The sequence below is a fragment of the Cibotium barometz genome, chromosome 60, assembly GCF_041138505.1.
Source record: "Cibotium barometz isolate CiBa-2024 chromosome 60, ASM4113850v1, whole genome shotgun sequence".
NCBI classification, from domain to species: domain Eukaryota; kingdom Viridiplantae; phylum Streptophyta; class Polypodiopsida; order Cyatheales; family Cibotiaceae; genus Cibotium; species Cibotium barometz.
Window position 1 is genome coordinate 27,873,893 of NC_141105.1, and position 26,020 is coordinate 27,899,912.

The 26,020-nt window shown below is 40.3% G+C and overlaps 1 protein-coding gene and 1 pseudogene across 3 annotated transcripts in view; both read right to left on the reverse strand.

The window, feature by feature from the left end:
* The window catches only part of LOC147605198 (pentatricopeptide repeat-containing protein At4g18520, chloroplastic pseudogene), a 111,491-nt pseudogene that overhangs the window by 35,349 nt on the left and 50,122 nt on the right, over nucleotides 1-26,020 (reverse strand). The window lies entirely within an intron of this gene.
* Nucleotides 22,404-26,020, reverse strand: part of LOC147605199 (pentatricopeptide repeat-containing protein At1g15510, chloroplastic-like) — a 44,205-nt gene continuing 40,588 nt past the window's right edge. For both annotated transcript variants that reach the window (XM_086793739.1, XM_086793738.1), the window contains exon 2: nucleotides 22,404-25,318. In XM_086793739.1, the coding sequence (XP_086649865.1) occupies nucleotides 22,997-25,030 (2,034 nt within the window). In that variant the 5' untranslated portion in view covers nucleotides 25,031-25,318 and the 3' untranslated portion in view covers nucleotides 22,404-22,996. The remainder of the gene's footprint in view (nucleotides 25,319-26,020) is intronic.

Below are 26,020 nucleotides of genomic sequence, written 5' to 3' on the forward strand. Positions count from 1 at the left end.
ACGGACTTGGAAGGAATTTCAAAAGCTCATCAAACAAAATTTCCTTCCACCTCAATACAAAGCTAGGGCACGTCAACAATGGGATATGCTACGCTAACTTGATAAAGAAACTGTGCAGATTATACGTGGATAAATTTTGGCAAAAACTTATCCAACTTCAAGCCATTGAGAGAGTGCGATCGAAGGAACAAAAGCCAGATTGAATCTTACACTTAGGGCAGAGATCAACACGTTTCAACCACACTCTCTATCCATGGCTATCTCCTTGGCCCACAATTGTGAGCAAAAGAATGGAGCAGCAAGGGAGAACAAACCACCATAGGATTCTCATACTAATAAATTTAAATAGTTTTTTCCTTTTCATAAGTTTGACAAGAATGCCAATGCGAATAGAAGCATAGCTTAATGACACACCAGGTGCCAATAACAACGACAATGAAAACAACAAGAGTGAAGATGTGAAGCCAAATCAGGATTCCATACCTAAAATTATAAGATGCTATAGTTGCGGACAACAAAGACACATTGCAATCAATTTGCCAAAGAATAAGAAGCAACCCACCGCTCGAGTCAACATGATCGATGAAGAAGACAATGAGGAGGACGATGACTTTTCTCTCAAGTAAGAGGGTAGTTTCAAACAAGAAGATGAATACGATGATCCAGGTATGCCTAAACTTCATCAAAAAGAAAATCTCTCCTCATATGCTTCTTAAAAAACGAAAGGTACAATTAAGGACAAGGAAGTAAGTATATTGCACGGTGACGATGCACACAATTTTATTTTTGAAAGGCTTGTGCATGATCTTAAATTAGATGGTGTTCCCTCTAAGTACAAGATTAAAAATGCATTCCAAGAAACTAAGTACAATTGCACTAGGGAAGTGAAAGATGTTGTATTATCCATTGCACCTTACAAGCAACCCCGTACATTTCTCGTTGTACCCCTACATTCATATGATATTATCCTTGGTATGCCATGGAGACACGAGCATAACCCTCAAATTGATTACAACTCTGATGATTTACCATTTGTTTTTAATGGTGAGCATGTCTGTTTGAAAGGATTAAGGAAATCTAGTGGATGTGTACTCCTTAGCCCCACACCCAGGCTAAGCGATCCATGAGGAAAAAGGAGAAAACTTATGTAGTCTTGGTTAACAAGCTTACTACTTCTAAATCAACTCCTAAGAACTCATCACACGAACATTTCATTTCATAATTTTTGAATTGTTTCATGAATGAGCTACCACTAGATTTGCCTAATTCAAGACCAGAAGACTATAGGATAGACATTATTGTTTGGTAGCATCCCACCTTGTAAATATCCTTATTAGGATAAACTTTTTAGAGCAAAAAGAGATCCAGAATCAGATAGAGGACTTACTTGATAGGAAACTTATCAGGCATGGTAGTCACCATATGGAGCACCCGTTCTCCTTATCAAAAAGAAGAATGGAACATTTTACATGTGTACTATAGACTACCGAGCTTTGAATAAGAATATTGTAAAGAATAGGTATCCTATTCCCCGTGTAGAAGATCTCTTAGATAAGTTGAAAAGAGCTAAGTTATTTTCCAAGATTGACCTTAGATCAGATTACCATCAGGTTAGAATGGCCAAAGAGGATGTCTACAAGACTGCCTTTTGCACGCAAATGGGTCATTTATGAGTTTTTAGTAATGCCATTTGAACTTACTAATGCTCTGGCTAAATTTAGTCGTATGATGAACCATATATTCCTAAAGCACCAGAATTTCATGATTGTCTTCTTTGATGATATTTTAGTCTTTAGCAAACATGAAGACGAGCACGAAAAGCATTTAGAGAAAGTGTTCAGCCTTTTGAAGGAGAATCAACTCTATGCCAATCCAGATAAGAGTGATTTCTTCCAAAAAGAGATTGAATAACTTGGGCACATCGTGTCGGAATTTATGTTGACCCTAAGAAGATAGAGACCATTAGGACATGGCCTAGACCAAAGGACATTCATGAATTAAGATCTTTTCTTGGATTGTGTTTACATTATAGGAGGTTTGTAAAAAACTTTGCTTACAAAGTGCATTACTTGAAAAAGGCCAAAGTTTCCCATTAGACTCACGTTCATGAGAAATCTTTTAATGCTCTTAAGTATGCACTTACACATGCACCTGTATTGACACTACCTGATCTTCTTAGACCATTCTTTGTGTGGTAGTAATTGATGCTAGTGGACATGGAATTGGTGTTGTACTTATGCAAGACAATCGTCCTATTGCCTTTGAGAGTAGAAAATTGAAACCATATGAGATTAGTTATAGCACTTGTGAGACAAAAAACTGATTGTTGCATGCATTACAAATTTGGAACCATTATCTCATGGGTTCAGAATTTATTATTAAAACTAATCAACAAAGCATCAAACATTTGCTTTCATAACCTTTAATTTCGGTTAGGCATATTAAGTAGACAGCTCTTATTCAAAGTTTTCAACCAGCTATTCAATACACTCTTGGATGTGAGAATGTTGTAGCTGATGCTTTGAGTAGGAGACCTAGCATTAATAACATATCCATTATTGAGGGTATTTCATTTGACAACATGAAAGGAATCTATTCTTTCAAAATAATTTTTGCATCACTACACCATTTAGGCAGGTCATCATTGATCCCCTTATGTTGGACATAGAGGTGTCTCATCTACTTTTCAAATTGTTGCTAGAGAGTTTTTTTTTGGCCTAACATGTGTTGTGACATTGCAAAGTTTGTTTCTGAATGTGTTACATGTCAAAAAATAAAGAGTCATAAAGGAAAGAAATTTGTATCCTTATGCCTTTACCTATTCCTAAAATGAACCTTATAAGCATAGATTTCATTTTTGGTTTTCCTTCATTGCTAGCAAGAATGATATGTTGATGGATTTAGCGAACATGCTTATTTTATTGCTTTCAAAAAGACATTGACTACTTATCAAGCTGCACATATGTTTATTAAAAAAGTGTTTGTGCATCATGGATTACCAATTTAGATCATTGTTTCTGATAGAGATAGAAAGTTTTGTAGTGATTTTTGGACTACATTGTTTGACAATCTTGGTACAAAACTTGATTTTTTAATTTCTTTTCATCTTGAGTCAAATGGTCAAATTGAAGTTACAAATAGCATCATTCTTAATTTTCTTAGATCATATGGTTCATCTCAGCCTAACCAGTGGGACAAGTATTTACACATTTTACAATTTGCATATAATAACTGTCCTCACACTGCTATTTGTTAGAGACTTTCACTAAATCCATAGTTTAGTGAAAGAGAACATTCAAAAAGATCAAGAAAAGTACATGAAATATGCAAATCGTAAATGCAAACATGCCATCTTCAACAAAGGTGACAATGTACTTCTTTGCATTGAGAACAAGAGACTCAAGTTTGTAGAGACCAACCTTGTAGTTAAGCTAGCTCCTAGATTTTTTGGACCTTTCAAGGTCATTGCAAAGATTAATGACAATGCCTTTAAATTGGAGCTCCCTTCTAATTGGCATATCCATAATTCTTTTCATGTTAGTCTTTTGAGACCATTCACGGGACCTCTACCTTCTCATCCTATGCTAGAAGAACCTCTCGAATTAGTAAATGAAGAAGAACGTCTGGAACTTGAGTCTATTATTGACTGTTGCATGCAAATGAAGATCAATACAAGGATGCAACAAAAAAGATACTTAGGGCTCTTGTAAAGAGTTCCACTTTGTAGATGAATGTGGGAGAGGGCTTGACAATAATCCCACATGGGAACTTTTGGGAGTTCTAGAATTTTTGTATAAAAGGTGGCTCATTTGAGAGCATGGACACATTGGGCAAACTCATGTTTGAACTCTCTTGAGACTAGCTCTCCCTCTTCTTCCATAGAGGTGCAAGCTCTTCTCACTCCCCATCTACATTGTTGTAAGTTCTATTCTTTTGTTAATTCAATGCAATGAGTTGATATTTGTCTCTCTTCTTTTGTCAATTCTCTAGTATGCATGTTTCTTATTGATAGCTTCAAGAGTTGTGTGCATGCTAGGGAAATGAGTATTTGAGAATGAAGAATGCTTGATCTTGTGTAAGCAATAGCTAGGCTTTCTTCTTGTTTGGATGTATGGATGAGTGGAATGTGGAGTTGAGTGAGCAATAGCAAGATTGAGCTTGAGTGTGTGTTGAGTCTATGTCATTAGTAGTAGTTTTCTTAGCATTCTCTCCATCAAATGGATAAGCTTTTGTGCACCGGTACGGGTTGAATCCCTAGCTCCGAAAGGGATGCAAATCCCATTGGATTGAGCTAAGTGTGGATCATACTACTCTTGCTACAAGTGAGAGAGTTTTCCGTCTCTCCATTGGCGCCGCTGCCGGGGAGAAGACTCAAAATCGGTTGAGAAGCTTGCATTACTACCACTATTTCTTTTTATTTTGAGGTTTAGGGCATTGAGTGTGTGATCTCAAGGGCGCCTTGTGTGTTTTCATTTTTTTGATGAGAAGCAAGAAAAAAATTTAAACCCCATTGCGGTTGAGTAATCCCGCCATTAATCAGAATTTAAGTACTTTCTATTTGTGTATTTTTGTTGCAAGTTGACGAGAGATAGGTAGGAAGTAGTGAAGCGGCTTTCTTTCCTTTATTGTTTTGTTGTTTTGTTGTTATTGTGTGGGGAGGTGTTTCCATCAAGCATAGCAAAGAAAAATAGATAGATATATATATATATATATATCTATTACATGTGGCTGGGCAGCCGGCAGTTGGAAGAACGCTGTAGGCGGCAGCTGCTGGGCAGCTGGCAGAAGCGGAAAGGCTGTAGGTCATTGAAGAGGAGAGGCGTGAAGCGTGGAGAAGTGGCTGTTGCCCGCGGCAGTGGAAGGTTGGCCGCAAGCAAAGCGCGTGGAGGCGCGGAGCGGCGGCTGCTGGAGAGAGCCGTGTGGTGTGAAGAAGCTGTAGTAGGCGGACTGCAGCAAGCGAGGAGGCTGTCGAAGAGAAGGCGGCCGGCGGCATTGGCATAAGCGAGAGCAAAAAAGAAGGCGAGTTGACTGGCAGCGGGCTAAAGAGCAGGCGAAAAGGCAGTTGGAGCGGAGGAGCAAACGGCGGCAGCTGTAGCGAGTGTGACGGCTGCTCTGCAAGAAAAAAAAAAAAAAGAGGAAGAGCTGCCGGCGAGAGGTGACTGTGCAAGGAGGCGGAAGCAGAGGGTGGCGAAAGAGAAGCCGAGAGCGAAGGCGGTGGTGGCGGGCCACAGCAGAAGTCGAAGAGAAATCGAAGGCGTGGAGGCGACTAACGTGGAAGAAGGCGTCGGCGTTGGGTGGCGACTGGCCAGCTATGCAGGGAGGCTGCGTGGAAAGAGCACAGACCAGAGAAGCTGTGAGGCGGTTGGCTGTATAGGCGGCAGCGGGCGAAGCAGAAGACGGTGGAAGGCACGTGCGCGCCGGCGGGAAATCCGGGAGGGAACGGCGCGAAGCGGTGGAGATAAGGTTAGTGGATTTTTTATTTATTTTTTATTTAATTTTCATGATTTTTGTATTTTTTAAATAAAAAAATAAATAAAAAAATAAATATATATATATATATATATATATTTTTTAAAAAAGAATTTAAAAAAAAAAGAGAAAAAAAGATTTTAAGAGAAAAAGAGATTTTAAGAAAAAAGAGATTTTAAGAAAAAAAAATCATAAAACAATAAATTTATTTATTTTATTTATTTTTTTTAAAAAAAATAGAGAGAAAAGAAAGGAAAAAAATAAAAATAAAAATAAAAATAAAATTTTTTTAAAGTATTTGTTTTTTTTAGGAGTCCATATTCTTTGCAGATTTTTTATTTTATTTTTTTATTTCTGTAATTTTTAGCATAATTAGAGTGATTTGCATTGTTTTAACTTTTTGTTATTAAAAAAAAAAGACAAAAACAAAAACAAAACAAAACAAAAGGAGAAAAAAACAAAAGAAAACTAAAGAAAATTAAAAAAAAATCAAAAAAAATAAAAATAAAAATAAAAAAAAATCTATAAATTAAGTGTTTTTTAGGAGTCAATTTTTTGCATAATTAGTGTAACTTGCATTTTTTTTAATTTTTGTAACTTTGTGCATATTTAGTATTTTTTTAGTGTGATTCATAATTTTGTGTATATTATTAAAAAAAATCATAAAATCATAAAATCATTTAAAAAAAACATTTAAAAAACAAATAATAAAAAAAATAGGGTAGATAGTACACTACACATATTCTTTTTAGTTGCCTTTAGTGGTTAGGTAGGGTGAAAAATATATATATATATATATACATATATATATATATATATATTTATCTATAAAAAAAAACACACAAAAACAAAAACAAAAACAAAAACAAAAACAAAAACAAAAACAAAACAAAAACAAAACAAAAACACATAAAATCCAAAACAAAATTTGACCTTATGCACTTGCGGTCGGGACGTCTTGTAGAGTCTAGAGCACCTTCTAGAGTACCTACGCAAGAAAGTGGGACCCAATCGGTTGGCAATTTGGCAGATATTGCTGAAACTCTATCTGAATCCCAATCCGATACCCTTTCCTCCAGAACAACTAGTTCATTGTCCATGGACAATCTAGGGCTGACAAATAGTCATCCCGCAATGGAGAGACGGAAAACTCTCTCACTTGTAGCAAGAGTAGTATGATCCACACTTAGCTCAATCCAATGGGATTTGCATCCCTTTCGGAGCTAGGGATTCAACCCGTACCGGTGCACAAAAGCTTATCCATTTGATGAAGAGAATGCTAAGAAAACTACTACTAATGACATAGACTCAACACACACTCAAGCTCAATCTTGCTATTGCTCACTCAACTCCACATTCCACTCATCCATACATCCAAACAAGAAGAAAGCCTAGCTATTGCTTACACAAGATCAAGCATTCTTCATTCTCAAATACTCATTTCCCTAGCATGCACACAACTCTTGAAGCTATCAATAAGAAACATGCATACTAGAGAATTGACAAAAGAAGAGAGACAAATATCAACTCATTGCATTGAATTAACAAAAGAATAGAACTTACAACAATGTAGATGGGGAGTGAGAAGAGCTTGCACCTCTATGGAAGAAGAGGGAGAGCTAGTCTCAAGAGAGCTCAAACATGAGTTTGCCCAATGTGTCCATGCTCTCAAATGAGCCACCTTTTATACAAAAATTCTAGAACTCCCAAAAGTTCCCATGTGGGATTATTGTCAAGCCCTCTCCCACATTCATCTACAAAGTGGAACTCTTTACAAGAGCCCTAAGTATCTTTTTTGTTGCATCCTTGTATTGATCTTCATTTGCATGCAACACTCCCCCCTTCCTATTTTGCGCACGTCCTCGAGCGCGGTAGTAGCAAGAGCTGCAACAAAAAACAATTGATACATTAAAGTCTTTTATTGAAAAAGAAAAGAAAAATCAGCAATGATAATTTCACACGTGAGCATACAAATGCAGGGCTGATTAAAGTTTTAATGAGTACTAAAATAGGTGAGTAAAGACTAGTCAAAGTGAGACTTAAGTAGTAGATAATGCTATGCAAAGGCAAGTGTGCTTTGTACACCGCAGGTTATGACCGCAGTCTCAATGTCCTACAAGTATGTAAGTTATTCCTAAGTGGCAAACCTACTCCTAAATATGAGCAAAGGTGATTGGGACTCTTTTTTTTTTTTTTGATGTGTGTGTAGAAGGTGATAAAGATTAAGGTTCCATCCCAAAGAGACCCAAGCAATGGCCAAGAGACCTTCTCCAAGAGAATCTAAAGACCGCTAAGTATCTCAAGGGCGACAGACCCTTTTTCTTTCTTTTATGACCTAAGGAGTACCCCATGAAGATGAGGGCATCGGTCTCGAGGGCCCATAGTGTACCCCCGAGTCCTACCAACATCTATCAAGGCGATAGATTCCTCAAAGTTCTTCTTCTGAAGTTTTTAGACATCAGTGTTCACCCCATGGAAACCAAGGCATCGGCCCCAAGGTGCTAAGACAACCCCAGGTCCTACCAAGCATTTCACATGGCGGTAGACACTTCATGTCTCAATTCACTTTGTACATATTTTTTTTTAGGGTATAATTTTTTTTATAAATTATTATTACTCCTAGCACCTAGCTCATATCTAAGAGGTAGCTACCACTAGGGATAACTAATATACCTTGAAAGCATAAGAACTTGGCATATTCCCTTGGTATATATCCTACACTGTCTTTAGATAGAAATATCCTTTTCCTAAGTCTTCTAAGACTCTAGAATTCACTCACCATATTTTAGCAACTAATCAAAAACTTAAACCAGCCAACATTGTGTGAACATGCAAACCATATATTCGAAAGATAAGAGCACATAAAGAAATAAAGATTAAGATTTGAATACACCTGTTGTAGTGCCCTGTTGATGTTGTTCGTTTGCATTGATGCATTGCTAATTTTGTGCAGATTGCTCCTCCTTGATCTTTGTAGGCGTAGCATGTCTCCCCCCTTCCTAATTTGTGTGCAAGGTAGGTGGACTATAGGGGCGTGTTTGATGCTTTTGTTTTTTTACGGAGATCTCTGCAAAATTTTTATTAACAAACACGAAAAGAAAAGAAAAAAAATAAAATTTGCCATTGGTGCCAAACACCGAATATAGCCGAGGGGAAAAACCCAATGGGAGAAAAGTGCCCTGGCTTGTCGATCTTATTATGGAGTCGTTGAACTTACCCTTGCGCTAGTGGTGGATCCGTGTCCTCGTCTGCTGGAAAGGTGGTATCAATTTCCTCAGGATGCAGAGACAACCCCTCACAAAAACCTGCCGCTGGAGAAGGTGGTAGAGGAAGGAGTGCTTCCTCACTAAAGTATGGCATTGGTTCTATGGGAAGGTTAATCAGACAGTTTCGATTTTGGAACTGCGCAATGTAGGTACTCATATTGATCCAATATTGACATGTGGAGGCTTGGGGAAGGAGGGCTTGCAAGATCGGTGGTTGCAAGTCATTTAGGCTTGTATCCCTCCATTGTTGTGCTTGAACCTCCTCAGGTAATCTACGTTGATTTGGTCCTCTCTCTGGTATTCTCACATTAAGAAGATTATGGCGTTGGGGTGTGACTCCCACAATTTGTTTCATTAAGCCCGTGCCATATCGTCTAAAGTAAGAGCGGCATATCCAACAAATATGTGAAGCTTCTTCTAATACAAGCCGTGCACACTCTTGACAATGTGGAAATGGGTGATGCTGTTGATAGAATAATGTGACAAAGTGATGCCCACAACAATTTTCACCTAAGGGAGCATAGAAGTACCTAGAATGTGTTTGAAATGGAGGAGCACTATAACCCCCGCGATGATCTGGTCGAGTACTATCGGGGTCAATGCACGGTGGACATGTATCTCGCCAAATATCCATCAGGAGTTATCTGGACGTAGAATAATGAAATTTAGAACACTCATATCCATCATGACAATTCCAATCAAAAACAAGATTATCTCAAAGAAAACACATCTTCTAAAGGCATAAGGAACTACATTATTCAAACATTGATTTACCAAAGAGCTTTAATTGTAGTGTTAATGCCTTATCTTTAGTTTTTGGTATATCCTTTTTAAGCGGTGGAAACTTTAGCAATTGTCTTGGAATTTGAGCAAGATAAGAGGATTTAGGCATTGAAATGCTAGAATCTATGCTCAAATGAGACTCATTTGGACTTGTCGCCGTAGGTACACAAGTTGATGGTTGAATTGTGTAACAAGGAGAAATCGGGACAACCGGTGTTTCAATACATGTTTTAGGAAGATCAACACAAGTAGTTTTGTAGGTGCTATCACAGCCACCTTTTCTTTCTTGAAGAGTTTGTGTTGATTTCTTTTGCACCCACTGATATGGACAATCAAGGGTGGCTTTTGGAATCTTTCTGAAACACTCTTTTACCCCTGTCAAAGCATGGCATTTTGGAAGCCAAATTGCTGTTGCACCCTCATAATAGCCTTGTGCTTTGAGCACATTTTTTGGGACCCATCGATTAACAATCCGAGGTTTAGGCTTGGAAATGATGTGCTTCTTAAGGAGGCTTAGCAACTGGACTAGATGGTACAAGTTTGTACGCATCTTTGGGTAGCCACATTGATAATTCCTTCTTACCTAGCCTTCTTTGAGCAGCAACTAGAGTTGTTGGAACATGCCAGCCATGGCCCTCACTTGAGTACTCATCAATTATCCACATCATTTGTTTTAGAGCTTCAAGAGCAGATTTTGATTGTGGGTTGGGTAAGGTAGAAACATTACCCTTTTGACACGATAAAGCCCGTGGTTTAGCAGATCCCAAGATGCAATCAGAATCTATTTGCAACTTGTATTGTCTATTCTTCCAATCTAATGAGCAATTGGTAGCACTTAACCACGATCTACCGAGAACAACCTCTACTACTGCCTTGGACTTACGTGCCACATAAAAGGGCACTGACATCTGGTGATCCTGAATGGTCATCATAGTGACACATTTTCCCTCTATAGGGTTATCTTCTCCGGAGAAGCTTCGTAGGTCCACAGGAATTTGCACAAGTGGTGGTTGACCCAAGGCTTTCCAGGTGTCAAACGAGAGAACATTATAATCTGCACCAGAGTCAACTAAGGCAGAGACAAAGTAGGTAGTCTCATGAAGATGAAGGCACACTTGAATATTGAATGGTTCGACATATGGCTCATCAGTAGCCAACTGTATGGCCAACATAGAAGCTTTGCGACGCTCCTTGGCTTTTGCAACTCTAACTTTAGCCTCCTCTTGAGCCTGACGTTTAAGTAGGTCAAGTGCTTCTTTCCGTGTTTGTGCAGCATGCATCTGTTGAAGCATGGCTTCAGTTAATGGTTCATTGTATTTCTTGAGACGACTTCCATTAATGAAGTTAGGCATTTGCTCACCTTCTAGTGTCTCTAAACGCACTGCACCACTTGGAGTAAGCTCATTAATCACAAACGGTCCTAGGCCACGTTTCTTGAGCTTTCTCTTATGCTTCTTAAGTGTGTATAAGAGCACCAGGTCTCCTTTTTTGAATCGGCCAGTTGTTACATTTCTATCATACCATTGCTTTTGTCTCCTCTTCTCAGCATACATCCCCATTACCGCCAATAAGCGGGTCTCATCAAGCTTTTCCAATTCGTCAACGCGTTGTGAAAGCTCATGACCAGTCCAATCCAGTTGTTTAGCTACTCGTAGAGTAGGTACAAGAAATTCAATGGGAAGAATTGCGTCTAGCCCAAAAGCAAGTTCAAATGGGGTTGTGCCCACAGATGTTTTATAGGCTGTCCTATATGCCCAGAGAACTGAGTGCAACTTTTGCTCCCAATCAGTCCTATGTCCCTCAACAACCTTTGTGAGTGCTGTGCAGAGAATCTTGTTAGTACTCTCGGCTTGTCCATTGGTCTGGGGATGATAGGGTGTAGAACGCTTGTGAATTACCATAAATTCTTGAAGCAAAAATTCTATGACTTCATTTACAAAATGTACACCTTGATCACTAACGATCTCAATTGGTAAGCCATAGCGTGTAAACACGTACTCATACAAGAACTTGGCTGTGGTTCTGGCATCATTTTTGACTGTTGCCTTTGCCTCTATCCATTTGGTCAAATAGTCGGTTGCGACTATAATATATTCTGCATGCGTGTTACGAGCTGGAGGTTTAATGGGACCGACAAAATCAATACCCCATTTTGCAAAAGCACGTGTGCTTAACATAGGCCGCAATGGCATATTGTCCTTTGTGATGGGAGGTTTAGTCCTTTGACAATCGTCACAACGTTTCACATATTCTTCGGCATCCATTTGTAAGGTTGGCCACCAAAGCCCAGACCACCTAATCAACTTAGCTGTGGTATTGCCAGAAAAGTGTCCACCCCCAACACCTGCATGTGCATGAGTTAAGATTTTCAGATAGTCAGCTTCACATACACACATGCGTAAGTTGCCATCTTTGCCCCTCTTGATAGAGTTGGCCCTCTATCAACATATAGTTTGCCGCTTCAATTTTAATAGCCTGCTTTCGATGTTTAGGAATTGTTTGATCCGTATGACCATGCTGAAGATAGTCCACTATATACTTACTCCAACTTGGTGTAGTTGAAATTTGGAATAATGTGACATTATGAATTGGCTTCTGAATTTTACATGAAGCACAGTTACGAACAAATGTTTCAGCATCTGCATGCAGGGTAGGCCACCATTGCCCATCTTGAGATATACGTCGCACACAAGTTGTAGCTGATGCATGGATTCCATCGATACCTGCATGTGCCCATTCCAAGATCTCCTCATATTGGTCGGGGTTAGGTATAAGCCTCAACACTCCATCATTACCCTGACGATATAATCTCCCTGAGATTAGCTTGAATGGTCGCCATAGGTCCACATTAGGACCTGCTAGTTGTATTTGCCCACTTGTCAAAATTTCTAAAATGGATTCAGACCATCTAGGAGCTGTCTCTACAAGGAAAAGTGTTGAATCTAACATATCATCATCCACACCCACAGGAGCTTCGCCAGAGGTGATTCGAGACAAATGATCTGCCCTTAGATGAGTTGTTCCTTTTCGAACTGCAACTTCAAAATCAAACTCAAGAAGGATGATAAACCACCTTACTATCCTTCCAGTTGCACAAGGTTTATTCACCAAATATAGCAATGCTTGATGGTCCACAAAAAATATGAATTTGTTTGCCAAAAGGTAATGGCGAAACTTTTTCACTGCATATATCATGGACAATCCTTCTCTTTCTGTTGTGGTGTAATTCCTCTCAGCATTGTTCAACTGTCGACTAGCATATGAGATTGGGAAATCCTTATTGTGTTCTCCCGATTGAGCTAAAATACATCCAATTGCAAAGTTGGAAGCATCAATATGGACATGAAAGATTTGGTTCCAATCTGGTGCCCGTAAGATGGGTGCAGTCACTAATGCTTGCTTCAACTTTTCAAAGGATTCCTCACACTCATCAGTCCAATTAAACTTTACAAGAAGAGCATATAATGGTCTGGCTAGGACAGCATACATGTAGATGAATCTACGGTAATAGCCACAATGTCCCATGAAAGTTTGTACCCCTTTAGGGTTGATAGGCCGAGGTAATGAGACAATGACATCAATTTTATCCATATCTGTTGAAATCCCATTGCGAGAAACAATATGGCCCAAAATTTTCCCTTGTCTTACCATGAATTTGCACTTGTCAGGATTCAAGCATATATGATAAAGTTGACACTTTTGAAATACAAGTCTGAGGTGTTCTATATGATCATCACGCTCTTGTGAGTGAACACATAAATCATCCATGAAAATCTCAAGAAATTGCCTAAGGTACTCCTTGAATACATGACTCATTAACCGCTGAAAGGTTGCTGGTGCATTTGTTAGACCAAATGGCATAACACGATAGGCAAAGATGCCATCTTCAGTAGCAAAGGCTGTCTTGTGTTGATCCTTTGGATCAATTGACACTTGGTTGTACCCGGAGAATCCATCCAAGAAACTATATGCCTTTTTCCCTGCAACTCGTTCCAGAACATGATCCGTGATTGGAAGTGGGTAATGATCACGCACAGTAGCTGCATTTACCTTCTTGAGGTTTACACATACTCGAAGTTTTCCATTTTTCTTGGGCACCACTACAATAGGGGAGACCCATTCAGTGTGTTCAATCTCATAGATAAATTCTGCCTCTAAGAGCTTGTCTATTTCTTCCTTTATCTTCCGTGCAAAATTTTCATTGTATGTATAAGGACGTTGCTTGGAGGGTTTTGCATCCTCTCGCAATGGAATTGTATGCTGACATATGCTTGGATCAACTCCTTTGAGGTCTTTATAACTCCAAGCAAAAACATCGCGATACTCCTTTATTGTTTGTATTAATAACTTCTCCTCATCTAAGGACAAGTCTGTGGCAATCCACACATAGCGAGGCTCTTCTCCTGGCTTAGCAATATCAATCTTTTTTGCATCTTCTGGACCATCGTATGAAATCCCTGGCACGCTTGGTTTTTGACGCATGGGCTGTTGAAGAACAATCTTCCGATCTTGAAGAGTGTACTGTGTGAAATTGGGAGGAACATTTAGACCTTGTTCTTGTTCACTTGAGTCTTCACTCATTGAAGACCATGCGGTTTTGAGCTCTCCTTTGCTATCTTGCATCGGATTTTTTTGTTCAACCGTTGTCTTTGCACTTCCCACACTCTTTCTTGATTCGGTTTTAGACTTGAGTTGTGGTTTTTGTTTCTTCGTCTTTTTACGATTTTTGCTAACAGTTGTTAGCTTTTCCCCTGCTTGGAATCCATCTGATCGTTTGACTTGGTCTTTGATACTGTCTTGTGCTTGGACATAGTATAGATATTCATTCTTTCCTGAGAAGTGAGGTGGTGGTCGAGAGTTTTCACTCTTAGACTCCTCCTTTTCTTTTTGCAGTCTCTCACGTTGTTCACGCTCATCTTGTCTACGGGTTCTTTTATGGCTCTTACAGCATTTACATTTAGGTCGGCTTCTAGGGATCTCTACCTGAACCTCCCTTCCTCTCAAGAGTAGGCGTGCCTTTCCTAACTCTTCCTCAGGGATTGTCACATCATTATTAAAATCAGAGTCCCAGCCATCTTCCTTATCAGCATCATTAGCAGATTCGAGTGTCAAATCCTCTACTGAGACTTCCTCGACATGCATAGCTGTTGTGGATGTATCTCTATAGTACAAATCATCTAGAAGGGCACGTGGTTGTACCATTCGTATAGGAATAATATCATATCCATCTGAGTCACAAAATTGAATTGGCTTCGGTAAAGCACATGTCGATAATGTTGCAAGGACATGACTCCATTCTAATGGATCAATTAAATGCTCAGGGAAGGGTTGTGGAATGTATGCCTCGTCTGATACACTTCGATTACCCTTAAGTCTCTCTGTGTTGAAATCCCTACATGAGGCTCCACACATCCATAGATCTTCTCGCCCATCTGACAATGTAACTCTTGAGCCCTCAGATGAAGCAGAATCAAACTCATCTATTGGAGACCTTGTTACATTACGATATGAGTGATTCCTTAGGTTGACCCTTGTGATGACAGAATCATGTCGGAGGTACAAGTAATTGTATCCCCAATCTTGAATCATTTGAAATTGTCGCATGAATGGTCTACCCAATATCACTTCATAGTTTGGATGCTTTCCAAAATCCACTACTGCAAAGGTGTGCTCATATTCAATCCCACATGTGGTGACCAATATGTTCTCAAGCAGCCCAAGGGGATGTTCTAAGCTTCCATCTGCTAGCTGCAAGCGCATCCTTGTACTCCTAATAGCTGGTTTGCCCCACTTTTCCCAAATGGACCTTGTCACAATGCCCACTCCTGCGCCACTATCAAGTATTGCAGTTGAAGATACTTTTTGCACTTCTAATGGGAGGGTAGCATTTCCCTGATCGTCTTCACAAAATTTTCCTACTTTGTTGATAGGAACTGGCATTACATGCTTTGTCTCAGGGTGTATAGTACACTCATGGTGACCCTTTTGTAGCAATACCTGCTCTGACAAACATGTGGCAATATCATTCCACAACTCAGGTCGAATTTTTATCAAATCAAGCAAAGGTAAGGTACAAGCCACTGGTGCTGACAAAATAGCCTGCACCATACTCATATCTTTCTCCTTTGTCAACCTTTTATGCATGGAGGGTATCCTCAAGGTTTGAGAACAGTTCTCATATTCTCCCAGATATGATGGTAAGGTTTTCATTGTATGCTTACTTCTAGGAGAAACAATTGTTTGAACTTCCTCCTGGATGCTTGGGTGTCTAAATTTGTTTTCCGTGCTTCTGGTAAAATCCACCTCAGAGAATGGAGGCGAACTAATAGAAGACATGTTCTCATTAACTTTCTCATGAACTGCAGCCCACATCTCATTTGCCATGTCCTCATTAGCATCAATAACTTCATCATTGCATGAGAAGACAAGGCTAGGTGGTGGCAGATTTTCTTCTTTCAATGGAGTGTCAATTGGTGCAGTCCTTTCGCTATGAGCTTGTGAAATGAGTTCACTTTTCATTTCCCGACTTGACGACACTTCTGGTATGGTTTCTAATGTTGGCTTAAGAGAGGTTGGGCCCCGAGGAATAGGTGGTGGTGGTCCCTCAAGTATTGACTGAGATTCCCTAATGAGTTGCTGATGTACAGCTAGATTGATCTTCTCCTCACGAGGGTTTGGGTATTCTTGAAGCTTCTTGGGTAGCTCAGATAAAGCTGCAAGGCGACTTCTATGAGCATCAATGATGGCCTCTAGAGTCTCATTTACTTTATCCACAAAAACAGAACCCCCAGAACTATCCTCAGTCGTACTAGCCTCATCTTGTTTAGCACTAGGCCCAGGTTGAGGTTGATGTTCCTTATGCACTTCTTGGGAAGTAAAAGTTTTATCCCTCATGTTTTGTTTAGAGGCTTCTTGAGAACTAGTGGATGTACTTTTAGTTTGCTTGTTTCGGTTCTTCTTCCTCCGAGTGGTTTTTATTCTATTGGACTGTACGGTCTTGTCCACTAGATTTGTTTTTGCATCCCTAGTTCGAGGTGTCTCATCAGTTTGCATTTCTGCATTTCGTGTCTGTGATCTAGTCATGACTCTAAGTGGCACGACATCCTCATTCTCAGATGAAGGTGGTGATGGAACTGTACCTACAAGGTTGAGTGAGACCTTTGGTTGAGAGGTGCCTTCCTCATGTGGTTTCAGCAGACAGTCTTTTGGGAAGTGTTCTACACAACACCCTAGACAATATCTTTCAATTGGTGGAAACTGTTGTACTGTTGTATTAGACCGAGATGCTTGCCTAGAGCGATGTGGACAATCACGAGCCCAATGGGGTTCTCCGCACTCATAACAGGGGCCCATTGGTTTGGCTTCTACTTTCCTTGGCTGCCACTGACCTGAGGGGCATGGAGTCCTAGGTTGGTAGCCGCCTAGCAACATTAAAGAGTTTTGTTCCCCTGGTTGAACGTCCAGTGCTGGGCTTGGGTATGCGGGATTTTCAAAGAGATTATCCTTGGATGAATATGATGCGTATTCTTCTTCCACATAGCCTGGGTTTACCAAGTCTCTACACATATTTGAATTGTCATAGTCGACAACCCTCACAGGAGCAGTCCCTGGAGCAGGAGGTTGAGCACCAAGAACAAGTCGTGCTTGCTCTTGTGTCATCGGTGGCTTACGTTCAAAATTAGTATACTGTTGATACATTTGTGGAGCCACTCCACCCCTCGGCTGCTCACGTTCCTGTCTCATTCTCGCAATGCGAGTACATTCCTGTGTGGTATGAGTAAAGTTCCAAGCACAGGCTTGGCACCACTTCTTTGTGGGTTGGTTTGTGACTAGAGGAGAAAAGGTATTACAGTCCTCTGTTATTGCAAAGTTTGTTTCTGAATGTGTTACATGTCAAAAAATAAAGAGTCATAAAGGAAAGAAATTTGTATCCTTATGCCTTTACCTATTCCTAAAATGAACCTTATAAGCATAGATTTCATTTTTGGTTTTCCTTCATTGCTAGCAAGAATGATATGTTGATGGATTTAGCGAACATGCTTATTTTATTGCTTTCAAAAAGACATTGACTACTTATCAAGCTGCACATATGTTTATTAAATAAGTGTTTGTGCATCATGGATTACCAATTTAGATCATTGTTTCTGATAGAGAAAGAAAGTTTTGTAGTGATTTTTGGACTACATTGTTTGACAATCTTGGTACAAAACTTGATTTTTTAATTTCTTTTCATCTTGAGTCAAATGGTCAAATTGAAGTTACAAATAGCATCATTCTTAATTTTCTTAGATCATATGGTTCATCTCAGCCTAACCAGTGGGACAAGTATTTACACATTTTACAATTTGCATATAATAACTGTCCTCACACTGCTATTTGTTAGAGACTTTCACTAAATCCATAGTTTAGTGAAAGAGAACATTCAAAAAGATCAAGAAAAGTACATGAAATATGCAAATCGTAAATGCAAACATGCCATCTTCAACAAAGGTGACAATGTACTTCTTTGCATTGAGAACAAGAGACTCAAGTTTGTAGAGACCAACCTTGTAGTTAAGCTAGCTCCTAGATTTTTTGGACCTTTCAAGGTCATTGCAAAGATTAATGACAATGCCTTTAAATTGGAGCTCCCTTCTAATTGGCATATCCATAATTCTTTTCATGTTAGTCTTTTGAGACCATTCACCTTCTCATCCTATGCTAGAAGAACCTCTCGAATTAGTAAATGAAGAAGAACGTCTGGAACTTGAGTCTATTATTGACCATGAGACCACCAACTACATGTAATGGCAACACTTATGTTAAGTATCTTGATGCCACAAAGGTTTTTTCGTTCATACCAAAATCTCATCGACTCATACAATACACGCAATTGAGGTCAATTGCAACCTGAGCATAGGGAATGTTAGTCATGAACTCTATGATCAAGTGGGGATGCCCATGTGATCATTGCTTTCACATAGGAATGTGGATGATGCCATTATTTTAATTCCATATGTGAAGTATGTAGATTGGGTCAGTATTTGTGTATGGGATGCGCCTTTTATTTATATCATTTTACAAGATGTTTAATCAGTTGTGTGCACTGGTATGATATAGTCAGTATTAATGTGTTTAATTGGTTGTGTACGTTGACTAATATTATTTTGGTATAGGTAATGATTGAGTAGTGGACTATGTGTTAATTGTGGGTGGAACATGTGTTGGACCATAATGAGGTATCTTGGAAGACAAGTGATCACTTTTAGGTTTTCATATTTGGTATTTATATTTTTTGGAAGGCCTTAGCCTCATACTTGTGTACATACCAAATACTTTTGGTAGGCCCAAGACTTTATATTAATGCTTGCTATATTTTTGTAGAGCTAGCACGCTCCTAAACTCAAAAGCACTTATGCTTTGTTTTTGGAATTATCTTTTTGGAAAGCAAACGCTTTTTCTAATACATATAAATGTGGGTGAGTGGTACAAGGGCCACACTCACCCAGACGAGATTCAACCCAATCTTGTCTCAACAGTGATCTCTTCTCTATTTTCAAGCTTTTATAGTTTATGGTATTTTGTTGAACTGTTTACATAAGGTTTTGGTGTTCAATTTGTGAAAAGTCTATGTTCTATTAATTTTTGTGTTTGCGTTTGAGTAATTCTTCTCTAAGTGTCATAAAGATCCTGATAGAAGAGAAAAACGATTGTGAAATTGTACTCTTGGAGAGTTCCTGTAAAATTAAAACGATATCCCTTAATGATACAACTTGGAAAAAGGAGTTTCAGTTTCGTAAGCGTTATCCTCACAGTAGTTTGTCACATCAAGGATGATGATTCCTAAAAGGGAAAAGAATGTTATGACCCTTACATGTGGCAACGCGTGGGACACGTACACACTGGATTTACATGCCAAAAAATGCGTGGGACACACGGACATTGCGTGGAAAACCAATGGTGCCATACTATTGGCACATCATCACTTATAATAATAAGTGTGAATGGGTAATGTTCATGGGTGATGGTTGTAGGCCAAAGACCCAGTGATGTGTAGCATGGGGGCACCAGCGGGGACACAAGGGGCGTGTGAGTATGGTGTGTGGTCGGAAAGGTACACACTGGATGCCTGGGTCCCTGGTATATATAATGGTTAGGTGGTTAAACATGTTATGCTTCGCTAGGTTTGTTTTTGCTATTCTTGAGTTCTTCTTCTCTCTCACGTTTTTTACATAAGGCTTGAATCAGAGATCTAGAGCTTCTTGCATGGAAGCATGACATCACTGTTGTATTTGAAGGCCTTGTACACAAGCAAAGAACCATTTGGAGCATTTTCTACTTGCCCATAAGCATTGCTGAGCTTTTGCAAGGCTGAATGCATAGTTTACAGGGCTGTCCAGTACACGAGAATTCAGCGCAAACTATCCTACAGCGTACTGTGACCAAATACAGAGCTATTTGAGCCTATGGGGTGCTTAAACATCATGTATAGACCTCGTGGAAGGTGCATACAAGTGGATAGAAGTATTTGGGAGCTACTACAAGAAAAAAACGAGCTGTTTGCAAGTTTCCCTAGGCTCTGCAGAGAGTTTTCTGAGCACTAATTGAGGTTTTTTAGACTAATACATACTTAATCAGTTACTAATTAGACTACTGAGCTTGGGAAGTGATGTTTTGGACAAACTGAAGTGATTAGAAGCTAGATCATAAATTTTGGAGCTAATTAAGAGCTTTTTATAGGTCTATAGAGAAAAAATCAAACAAATTAAGCTTAATTAAGATGGGATTAGTAACTGTTTAGCTCAAAAGTGAAGAAATTAATGTAAGGCAAGTTACCACTGGGATGTTCTGAGTTGTATGGAGCTGAACGTGAGTTGTGAGAAGCTGATTTGGAGGTGTGCAGAGAATTAATGTGCATAAATTTGAAGAAATCTAAGCATTTTTATTGTATTTGGTAAAGCTTATCTACACTGCTTAAGGGTGTGTTCACATATTTTTGACCTTGCAAATCAAATGTGGTTTTGGCAATGATTTTCGAGCAAAATTTTGGTGCAGAAATCAGGTTTTGAATGTCTTGAATTAGTCAATGGATGTACAAGTAGGTTTTGACATAACATTGATGGGATTTTTTAAAAGCATATTTGCATTAAGCGGTTGGCAGTTTACCGCATTGCTTGGTCAAGATTGTTGGTGTTTTGTCCACAATACATTATGGACTTTTCCATAATGATGGAGTAGAGGTACAGGTATACAGATATAGAGATGCATATTGGGTTGGTAGTTTCTCAGATAGGAGTTCTACTAGCGGCTTTATGTTTTCTTTTGGAAGTGTTGTTGTTAGTAGTTGGAGCAAGAAGCAACCATTGTCGAGTATAAAAGCTACATACAAGGACAACATGTGAGGTGGCTTGGTTGTAGAAGCTACTAGCAAATATGAGTGAGCCCATGGATAGCGTCATTGTCAGCAGCTGGAGCAACAAGAAGCAAGCAACGATTGCTTTGTTGAGTATAAAGGCTGAGTACAATGACACTACTATAGCAACATGTAAGATAGCTTGGTTGAAAAAGCTACTTGTAGATATGAGTGAGCCCATGGATAGGGATGTCATTTATTATGACAACATGAATAGCATACAATTGGCAACTAACCCAATGTATCATGGTAGGACGAAGCACATCGAGGTGCATTATCACTTTGTGAGGGAGAAGATTCTAGCAAGTGATGTGAATTTGGTGTATACCAGTACAAAAGATCAAGCAACTAACATCTTCACAAAGGCATACAAAGGCATTGGGTACATAGAAGATCCATAGGTTGAGGAGCTTACTTGGAGCATAGGGTATAGAGTTGACCTTGAGAGAAAGTGCTGAGATATTGAGCTCAACGAGTGCAAATATGAATGACAGGCCAAGATGATAGCTCCGCAATTACACCACTAACATGGTTGGTGAGATTAAGGGTGATATATCGTTAGTGGTTTACAGGTTGTGTGACAGCCACCTTGGTTCATTAGAGTTATAGCATAGTATTAGTGCTAGCTCATGTATAGTCGTTGGGTTCACACTATGGACCAACCTTGTATGTTATAGTAGGACCTTTTAGTGTGTACTCTTATCTTTATGTTATAGTTGTAAAGAAGAGAAAAGATTAGAAGAAAATTCATCCATCCATCTCTCATGTGCTTGCTTACTTGCGTGTGTGTGTGTGGGGGGGGGGGGGGGTTGCTTGCAAGGAGCTCAAGCTTTTACCCTCTCCCTCGCATTCTTCTCACGGTGGGATGAGTTGATGCAAGACTTTGCCATCGAAATAAAGTATCTGAAGCATGCACCACTGAAGTTCTAGCTTGGACCAGGAGGGGAAACATGCTCATGCCATGCACATGGTGTGTCGAAGGCCTACGAGCATGCTTCAATGGTATGGGACACGGGCCTATGGGATCATGCAAGAAGCCCTAGCCTTGGCTGAAAGGAGATTGGTGGATGCTTGTGAGGTGAGCTAGCCACTACCCCATGATTTGGTTTAGGACTAACCTTGTTTCAGCTATGTTTAGCACAGATTTTGGGAAGGACTTCACAGAATGCCTGTACATCGTGCTCACAGCAGTCTCCGATCACCTCCAGACTGACATCAACCGCCAAACAGTATGATTCTCACAACAAGCATCCATCTCTATTTTCTTTCATCCTGGCCTCGAGCTGATGGCGTATCCCGAAAGCCTCTAACTCGAATAGGATTGTGCAGTCAATGGCCTTCCTATCAAGAGGGAGGGCATGGAGCTCACCCCAGTGCCACGCGTGTCGGACAAGTGAGGGGTTGATGGTCCATGTCCCACATTGGGAAGGCATAGGGGAAGGGAGGGGAGGGCAGGGGAGTTGTTGCCAATTTATAAAAGTAACAAAATGGCATAGATCAATTAGGCAGTTTTTACTTTCTTAAGGAAAGATTACCAGAAAACTGGACTGGCCAGTTTCGAATCTTGATGTAACCAAACACTTCACCGTTTTTAGGCAGGGTATGCAAACTAAATGATACAGAGATTGTTGAGTCCAGGGGTGGTGTGTCCTACATCTCTACTGTGCATCTGTAAATCTAATTTAGAGATTGATTAAACTTTAATCCTTCCTCACCTCCAAACACAGCCCCTTCATTCAGGCTTTGTTACGTCCCTAAACACTCTTAGTTTAGTACTCTGTGTACAATGACATTATGATGTTGTCGGCTTTTAACCTGAGGTGTTCCTACTATTAGAAAAAGAATGAACAAGAATTGCCAAAATCTCCCACAAACCATTATAGCCAAGCCCAGCTGCTGATCTTCACATGAACACTTGCAGTCTTAAAAATGAACTTGATTTGCAGCAGTTCATATGATCTCCTTGTTTTTCAATATAGGGCATTATGACAATCTGCATGCATATTGTGGCATTGTGACCATCCTTGCAAGTGAAGTTTCTCATGGGAATGTTTAGCAACCATATGCTTTGGCCAGCTTTAGGCTCTTACAGCCCGGCATCAGCATATAGGTTCGACATCAAGACATATGCAGTAGCCTGCTTGGGCTGCATATTTACTGCGTAATCGAATGCATGCCTTGCCAGCTCTAGATTGCCATGTGTACGACATGCACCAAGCAAGCACAACCAAATGGTCATATCAGCCTGCATAGGCATCTTCCTCAATATGTTCTCTACCTTCTTGAATTCCCCTGCACGCCCAAGGAGCTCTAGCATAGTGCCATAATGCTTCAAGTCTGGAGTTACACCATAATCTCTGCTCATGAATTCAAAGTATTCAAGGCCCTCGGCGACAAGGCCAGCATGACTGCAAGCTGAGATAACTGAAGTTAACGTAGCATCATTGGGATTCATACCTGCCAAATTCAACTTCTCAAAAATGCATAAGCTTGCTACAAAATTTCCTTCTCCTGCATGACCAGCAATGCATGCATTCCATGAGCCAATGTGGGGTTCAGAAAGTTCATTGAAAAATGCCTGCGCATCTATCATGCTGGCACAACTCCCATATGCATGAATGAGAGTAGCTGCCACCGAGGGAATACCCTCATACCCAGCAGAGACAATGTCACAGTGAAGCTGCTTACATATCTCCAAACTTCCAGTTGCACTGCAGGCTTGCAGAATGCAAATAAGTGTTACGTCATCTAGAGTCACACCCTGCTTTTGCATCCGTCTGTAGAACCGTAAAGCCTTCTCTCCTTGGCCCTGTTCCACATATACAGAGAGCATCGCATTCAATGACACAACATTGCATTGGGACAGTGCACCAAACACACCCTCTGCTTCCCCAACTGCCCCACACTTGCCATACATACGCACAAGCGTATTGCCAACACACACATCCAATGTGAAACTTTTCCTGCTTGCATCAGTATGTAATGCACGTCCAATTTCCAAAGACATCACTTTGCTTGGCCTTTCCATCACAACAAGAGCTGCTTCTTTCTCTGCAAGGGTGGAACATGCCTGAAAGGCAATCACAAAGGTAAGCTGGTCTGGACTCACCCTTTCCTGCTGCATCTGTCTGTACAACTGTAAAGCCCTCTCTCCTTGGCTGTGCTCAATGTATGCTGAGAGCATTGCACTCCATGACACCACATTACGCTGAGACAGTGCATTGAACAAGTGCTCTGCTTGCGCAATGGCCCCACATTTGCCGTATGTACTCACAAGGGTGCTGCCAACAAAGACATCTACTGTGAAACCTGTCCTTTTGGCATCGGCATGTAATGCTTGTGCAATTTCTAGGGACTTCACCTTGGTTGATCTTCCCTCTACAAGAGAGGCTTCTTCATTCTCTGCAATGGCGCCACATGCCTGAAGGGCAAACACGAGCGTGTGCTCATTTGCACTCACACCTTCCTTTTGCATTTGCCTGTACAGCTGCAAAGCCTTCTTTGCTTGGCCCTGCTCAACATAAGCTGAGAGCATTGCACTCCATGACACAACGTTGTGCTGAGGCATTTCACTGAACACATTCTCTGCTTCTGGAATAGCCCCACACTTTCCATACATGCTCACAAGAGTGCTGCCAACAAAGACATTCGATGTGAGGCCTTTGCTGTGCGCATCGGCATGCAATTTCTTGCCCTGTCTGAGGTCCTTGATACTGCCGCATGCTTTGAAGAGGCTGACAAAGGTGTAACTGTTTGCCTCCACACCATCCTCCTGCATACATTGATGCATTACAAGAGCTTCATCCGCACGGCCACAGTCCGTATAACCAGAGATCAAGGCAGTCCAGGAGAGGACAGTGCGGTAAGGCAATGTCAGAGATATTTGACATGCGTCTTCAATGGCTCCACATTTTGAGAGCGTCGCCACCAAGTGATTACCAAGCACGCTGTTCAGCTGGGTACTATGACGGGCAAGATGTGTATGGACTTGCTTGGCTTGAATGAGGGCCTTGCTCTTGCTGCATGCCTTGAGGAGGGACATGTAGATGTTGATGGAGGGGACTGTCTCCATGCTAGAGAGCACATGGAGCGCCTTGTCCAGCTGTCCTTCCTGGCACATAGATTGAAGAAGCACTTCATCATGCTCCAAACCCCTACCCTTTCTGCTGTACAAAGAAGATGAATAGCCATGTTCTCTCTCGAGTGACTGAGAGGTATCATCATGGCCGTGGTGAAAATGATGAGATAGCCGGAAATCCACCCATGGAAGCTTGTGCTTGTTGCATATGGGCCAGAGGAAGACTTTCAGGTGTCTTGTCTGTGTGCTGAGGGCCACCTTTATTGTCCCAGGACCGCGATTGGCTGTAATGGATTCGCTTCTTTTCCTGGTTGTTATCAGCTTCGGGACCTAAATGGCCAGAATTGTGAAAAAAGGATGAAAATCTTTTCTAGACCTTTTTTTACAAAGGAAAGAAAAATACTAGTTCTCTTTATTTTAAAGCCAAAGGTAAAATATAGCCTTAATATAACGAGAACCGTAATGAAAAAGCTTGTTTTTCACGGGAAATCAAAATATAAGACCTTTTTATATATAGTGCTAACAATAGCTATTACTAAATAGCTTATAGAGTCACGAGTCATCACGTTGGACAAGCCTAAAATTAGAAGATGTTGGATATCGAAAGATATTTGTAATTAAATGGGAAATAGTTCCGTTTAATGTTGACGTTGGTCAATGCTAAGTTCTTGTCGAAGTTCGAACTTCAAAGATATTAATAAGGGTGTTTTTATCATTTAATATTTGCACCCAAGACTTGCTTTTGTTGGAATTAGGGTTGCACGAAAGCACACAAAGCTTGGAGAAGAAGAAGCAAGAATGCACACAACACAAGTGTATTAGATTGTGTCGATGTACAAAGATAAGTTAGCCCTAGAATAATGGACATATATACAAGCCGGGGAAAAAAACCTCCCAAAGAGGAAAAAAGTGCCTCGGTGGTCCTAAGTGTGTTCACACACATCACTGCCTATATATATATGCCTATATATATGGCAACAAATCCCCCCTGGGAGTGATAGTGTGAACGAGAGCTGGCACTCATGTATAGGG